Source organism: Morone saxatilis, unplaced genomic scaffold, assembly GCF_004916995.1.
Source record: "Morone saxatilis isolate NCDOM2014 unplaced genomic scaffold, NCSU_SB_2.0 Contig2, whole genome shotgun sequence".
Taxonomy (NCBI): Eukaryota; Metazoa; Chordata; class Actinopteri; family Moronidae; genus Morone; species Morone saxatilis.
Genome location: NW_023339762.1, coordinates 1,093,419 through 1,100,386, shown reverse-complemented (window position 1 = coordinate 1,100,386; position 6,968 = coordinate 1,093,419). Strand labels below are relative to the sequence as shown.

The following is a 6,968-nucleotide window of genomic DNA, read 5'->3' as shown; positions in this document are numbered from 1 at the left end:
CTGAGTATCGCCAACAGGTATCTTGTCCTCGCTCCAGAGTATGCACCATCTCCCGACACCACGTTCGCTTCGTTTGTTGCTCGCAGCCATTTTGTTGCCACTAAACTTTGGATGTAAACAACCCGCACATGTGTTTGGTGCGCATGCGTGTTGGCGGAGAACCGGCAGGCAGAAAGGAGAGTTTTCTGTAGCGCTCTGCAGCAGGCGAACAGAATGTTGCAGCACGCAAACTAATTTAATTTTTAAAATTCCTATTATTAACTTATCTGCATTGAGACAGAATCGTTCTAGAGAGAATCGCGATGCATCGAAGAATCGATTATTTTTTCCAACTCCTATATATTGCAGAGGTCAAGATCCGGCAGTTAACATTACTGAGAAATGCAGACTGCACAACAACCCGCTTAATTCTGAACTGTTTTTTATGAAATTTGGTTTGTTATAAACGTGATAAGTGTACCCTTATACTGGTTACTTGTAGTAATTCATTTAATTACATGGGGAATTGTTGGGCCTTAAGTACAGTCTAGACCTGCTCTATATGAAACGTTTCCTGAGATAACAGATATGATTTGGTGCTATACAAATAAACAGAATATAAACATGATTTCACAGAAAGGAAGTTGGAATAATTAAAGGTGCCCTGTGGTGTAGGGGATAAATTGTGACAGCAGTTTAAAGGTTACTATTGTAACAGTTCTTTAAAAAAGAACTAGCAGCTTATAGTCCACAGTAGAACCTTACACCTTGTGTGCATTGATGTGAAAGAACATAGAACAGATACTGTTATCATTTTTCACCTTGAGCTATATAGATAGCAAAGCGTGTATGTATGCAGTAACCAGTCAGAACCAGTTATTAAGGGCAACATTGTGTCCAAATGATGTGCAGGTCAAGTTGCTGTGTGAGATGGTTCTCACTCACTATATAGTACACTATAATTTAATAGATTATTATACACTATACAGTATATTCATACTACACTTTGTAGTTTCCCTTAGTGTCCCACCCACACATCACAAGTGTGAGCTGCGGAGCTGGCTGTTGAGGGCAAGCCAGCATACATTTCTAAAGTTAAAATAAACATCACAATCTTCTACGACGACAAACAGTTTCCACATTACACTACTGAAAATGCTTGAAGCTACAGCCTACAGGATTTCACTTAATGGAGGCGAAAGCACCGCTTTTAAATCAGGCTCTCTTCCTTAATCCAGTCGTTGTGCTTCAGAGTGAAACACAGCACGCATCTGTCTTGTCGATCTCTTTAATGCAACTCCACATTTAGATTTAGGGAATTATTACTTAAAAACGTGACAGAAGCAGTCAGAGTGTATAGGCAAATTAAACGGTTTATATGAACAGTGCGGGGCAATCCTTACGTACTACAAATAATTATGATCCGTTGCACCACACAATAATAAAAACGTTCATGCACAGAAACATGGTACTATCAAAGGTGGGGATATGTTTGTATTTGTCAAAGGTGCAGACTGTATGCATCTGCAATGAAATGTGTTGTGAGGCCAGAGACTAAGCATGCATATTATGACTGTAACAGAAAATTACTGTGCACACTTTTGTACATTTTATACCCAAAGGTCAGACATGTTTCATGGTTTAGTGGTCGCACTGTCACGTGGTTGAGTGACAGAGAGGAAATTAAGAGGAAATGGTCAGATATCAAAATGTATAAAACGGATGCCAAGACGTGTTGCTGTGCAACGTCAAAGCACAGGTACCACAGGAGCTCACTCCCCTCGATGTTTAGCCTCTATAATTGGACACTGGCTGTGTCAGCGGTGCTGTTCTACAAGGAGAAGGAGTTCTGCTAACGGATACACCTACTGTGTGTGAATCAGCTAAAGGCCTGTCTTGTCTGCAAAGAACACACCACATTACACATTTTGTCAGCCTCTTCCAGTTTTAGCACAGAAAAAAAAAACATAAAGGAAGCCATAGATTACAGAAGGAATGCTTTGCAGCCTGGGGTTTGGGTTTACCATGCACTGCCTCTCATCTGTCCAGGGTCAGGTTGATATGATGGTATTCGCTTCAGCTCTGAAACATCATTAGACCGGCATCCATGTGGACTATTTATTACAGATAACATTACTGGGGTGAAGCGTGTGACTACTTTCTGCATATGTTTGTATCATAAGTATAATGAGCCCTTTGCTATTTGACCTTTTTAATGTCCTGTGAAAATATCACCACATTTCTGGAGAAGGAACACAGTGATCTTTTTCTTCTCAAGATCACAGCAGAAATATCAGCAGGTGAAGTAATGTTGGAAGTTGGATCCTGTACTTGGTTTGAATAAATTGTGGATTTGCAGTAATAAGAGTTTTAAATCAATAAAAAGAAACAATAACATTTTAAAAAGGGTAAGTCATTGCCTCCTGGTGGCTGCACCCCACTGTATGATTTCTTACCAACAATTCTGTATCTTTTTTAAGTTACAAAAATTATAACCCACCAATTCCACACTCAGATAGTTTTAGACAACGTGACAATCACTTCAGGTGATGCACACTGAGGTACCGGGGGGCCAGTAGCAACACTTAATACCGGCTTTTACCGTCTTGTAAATGTAATAATCTTAAGAGGAGCAGTGATTTAGTCATAATAACCTAGGTGAAGAAAAATTATAGGCCTTTTTTTCTCTTTTTTGAAATGCAAAAATGTTAAAACTAGGAGAGTGCACTCAGTAGAGTGTAGCTCTCTGCCAGGCAACAAATGGTGAAGCACCTACTGCAATGCCACCACAACTGCCACATGCAACCAGCAGAGATTTGCAGTTTATTGTATGGTACAATATAGTAATATAGTAAGTTTTTCTTATATAGAAAATCTTCAATAAAGTAAATAGTATAGTTTACAGTCCAAATTTCTCAATTTAAACATTGTTATTTATTGAGAACATTTTGTTGTTCATTTTCAGCATTTGTTATGTATTTTAAACTTATTTATTTAGAAGATTTTGTTATTTATTTTAAACCTTGTTATTTTGTGTGGTGCGTTACAATAAAACACCTCCCTCCTCCTCCTCCCCTACCTCCCGCTCACCATCCAAACAAAGGAGTTGAATCTCACTCTATTGTCCCTCCAGGCTCCCTCACACTCACGTTATACACCATTAATAAAACAGTGTCAGATAAATCCGAGACTTGTAACTGCAAGAAATCTGTATCACAATCTGAACATGTTGTAAGAGGCTGTGGGAAGTTCAGTGTAGAAAGAGAAAGATTGAAGGACAGGGTGACGCATATGGGAAGGCAGTGGAGCATCAAAGGTCTGTTAGAGACGATGGACAAACAGTAACAGATTCAAAGGGTTTCATTTATAACAGAAACAGGTTTAATGTCCAGAATATAACTTCTTTATAAAGTCATGATGCACACTCCGGAACAGTAAATCCCAGTATGCACCTTTAACATCAAAGATGGCAGCAACTGTACTAAACACAGGGATTACTCTTGTATCATGGATCATTACATATGTGTGGAATCAATCTGCAGATGCTCCGGTTTAAGATGACAAAGGCCAAAATGTGGCCTGCAACAGCCAGAGGTTGTTGATCACTTAGCGGTATAAAACAGAGCAGTCAAAAAAATTGGTTTTGTTAAGATTGTGAGTCACTGCAACCACAAGAGGTTTTTCAGCATACAGTCATGAATGCGCACAAAAAATATGAGTCTGATTGCTCCAGTAGTATGTGAGATTGGCTGCAGACAGATATACACAGGGACACACAAATGCATGTAATAAAAAACCCAGAGACCCTCTCTCTGACTGCTCAGCCTGAGGAAAAGAAGCCATTATTGCCAGGATTGCCTTCAGGGTCGCGTAACAGCCGGGACAGAAAGCCGTCAAGAAGGCACTTCTCTGAGGCAACGGATACGGGGGCATCATCACCACGCTGTTAAGAGGGGAATCATGGCCTCTACATTTCCATCAGATCACACACACAGTCAGAGACGAGAACGGGGTCAAGTGTGACTAAAGCTATCGCACAGCAATTACTTGATAGATAAGATGTGATGTAACAACAAGAAAGGAGAGTGCAGAAGGGGTTAATGGGAAAGGGGGCAAGTGTGGCGTGAGGCACAGACCTGCTTCCTGGAGGAGACCGCGCTCTTTGGCCGGCCCTGGCGACCCCCCTTCCCTGCTACAGAGGCTTCCCGGCAGCTCCGCCGCAGCGTGGTGTCGGGATGGTTGGGCAGAGGGCTGGAGGTATGCAAGCAAGCATGTTAGAGCATTCACGCCACATCAGAATAGCAGCTGGGTTTGGTTTCTAGAGTAAATTAAGGTGGCTGGGTTTAACAGTGCTGCAGGGTTTCTTTACGGGTCTCAAAGTCTTGCAAAAAGGCTCAGCTGATATTGGTTTGTGAATTAGAACAGCCATTTAAGGTCCTGTGGGTAACATTTAGGAGGATCTATTGGCAGTCCCCAATATTGAACCACCATGTTTTTACAGTAGCCCAGTTAACTGTAAACTGCACCTTCACCATTAGGTGCTACTAAAACCTACACACTGGTCCTTTAATATTCTATGTCAGTAGAATCAGGAGCAATTTGGGGTTCAGTCAAGGATACTTCGACACCGCTGGCAGGGAGGCCGGGGGGAGCAGGGATCAAACCAACAAACTTCCGATTGGGGGACGACCCACTCTGCCTCTGAGCCACAGCCGCCCCAGGGCAATTTAGATGTCAGATGTCAATTTGTAAATGTCATTAATGTATTTAAAGACAGCCTTCATATTGGCCGGTAAATCAATCTTAAAGGGGTACTCCAATCTCCAGCAGTTTAATATTGCAACTTCATAAAGTTAAATGACTCACAAATATTTGAAAAGCTTAGATATTTTTAAAAAAGTTTTAGAATTAAAAAAAAAAAAGAATGGTCAAACCAAAGCAGCAGAGTGACAGTTATAGGTGAATCTCCAACACCACTGGATCTTATTTGACCCCCTGCCTGGTAATTGCCCATGTCTTGCAAACTCCATACCTCCAGTTTGTTACAGGGTTTTGCTCCAGCTCAGGTTACAATGTTGCCATGGAAATGGCAGAGTAATATTTTTAGTGTGGTGTGCTGTCATGCTGTTTTGATTACTCAGTCAGATTGCTTGATCATAACTACTTTCAATTTTACAAATATATAAATTTTATTTGTATAGCGCCAAGTCATAACAAAAGATTATTAATTTTCACTGGGAAGCTGCTGTGTTTTTGTACAGTTATGAGTGAGGAATGGCCCCCAGAAAGAGAGCCATGCTGTTTCTAGCTAGCTAATTAATAAATCTTATGTATCGCTAAAAGTTGAAGACTGATTGATGGGTGGTTGAAATTATTGGTTGAAAGTGGTTGGTTCATCCTTTCATAAGCATCATCACATTTTGTTTTACATCAAGACAAATTATTGGATTGGCATACATTGTTAAATATGGGTGCAGTGTGACTGGGGATGTAAAGGGTTAAAAGGGCATTTTTCATGTCATCTGGATTTATAAATGTATTCTGAAAGAGCTTTTATAGTACCTGAGGTAGAGGATCCGTGCTATCAGGCCATACAGCACGATGGCGAGGAGCAGTGGGATGACATAGAAAATGGCGAAGTCGATGAGGTAGATGGGCAGGTAGAGCTCCCGTTTCACTTTGTAGCCACACTGGACATGTCCATCCTGGCTGACCTGAATGCCACACAGTTATTACAGAGATCACAGGCTGGCTATGGGCTCAGATGCACATAACATCTCAACATAATAATACTACTCTTAGAAAAGGCAGTGCGCTCTTAAAAAGCTTTTCACATTCATCTGCAGTTCAATCAGTATTTGTCTTGGTTATCACAAATGTTCATGACTCATGTACTCACTGAAACTACTATTGTCTTTGTTTTTGAGTATAACCTAGAAAGTGATTGTGGCCGCAGTACACAAATACTTATCCCATGCCTTCTTTTGAAATCAGTAGTGGAACTGCTGCAGCCCTCAGCCAGTAAACACACTGAAAATGTATTTCTCTAACCTGAATGTCCAGCAGGAAAAACCACAGCATGCAGTAGACGCAGGTGAAGATCCAAACCCCCGCAATGATCCGCTTTGCCCGGGACACTGTGCACACTGTCTGAGCCTTCATTGGATGACAGATAGCTATGTACCTGCATGCAAAGAGGAAATGGGGCATTAACAGTCTAGATATGGAGTTTTTTCTAAGCATTTTTAAAGTCAAGTTTATTTAATCAGTGACTGCCTGGAAGGTGTTAAAAACACATTCAGAAATCTAAAACACTACAGCATTTGATTTAAAATACTGCAGCTTGGTCAGTGGCCCTACCTTTTAAAATATGATGCTGTTGGTATCCTCTTATCAGGTCTGCTCATATAGGGCTCAGCAGTCAAGTTAGCAACAATTAATATGGAATGTCCAGTTAGACTTTCAAAATAAAGCTTGTTGAGAAATATTTCATTTTGTTGCACTACTTCATAACTTATTTAGAAAAAGTGATCCAAATTCACATTAAATGCATTAAATCATTTGTTCCCTCTTTTTTTAAACGGCTTTTCTAATGCAAACTTCAGAATGAGCATCAAAATGCATTGATGGAAACATCTAGTGTAACAATACTTCCTCCTTTACTCCTGTCATAATTTCTGCAGCCACTAGAGGGCTTTGTCACTTTAACATGGTATAGTCCTCGAACATCAACTGTTATGTGTGGGTGGTGGTTTCTGTAAAAAAAACTATATATTTTTAAAATCAAAATAAGCTAAATGGCCATAATAGCTTGGATCAGCATCACTCACCCCTTTTCCACTGAGGCAGTTTGATGGCCGTTTTGGAGCCGGTGCCAAAATCTCAAACTCTAAGATAGGAAAAATGGTTCCAGCACAGCACCAACACTTTGCTTACGTCAGCGGCTGTGGGCACCTTGTGACCAACCAGCTATGTATTTATTAGCTGTT

General features: G+C 40.6%; 1 protein-coding gene across 1 annotated transcript in view; it reads right to left on the bottom strand.

Moving 5' to 3' along the window:
- Positions 1-4,076: 4,076 nt before the first annotated feature.
- trhr2 (thyrotropin releasing hormone receptor 2) overlaps positions 4,077-6,968 on the bottom strand; it is a 3,883-nt gene continuing 991 nt past the window's right edge. Inside the window, exons 2-4 of the mRNA XM_035664772.1 lie at positions 6,031-6,163; positions 5,542-5,693; positions 4,077-4,230 (exon numbers count right to left, since the gene is read on the bottom strand). Coding sequence (XP_035520665.1) covers positions 4,077-4,230; positions 5,542-5,693; positions 6,031-6,163 — 439 coding nt within the window. The remainder of the gene's footprint in view (positions 4,231-5,541; positions 5,694-6,030; positions 6,164-6,968) is intronic.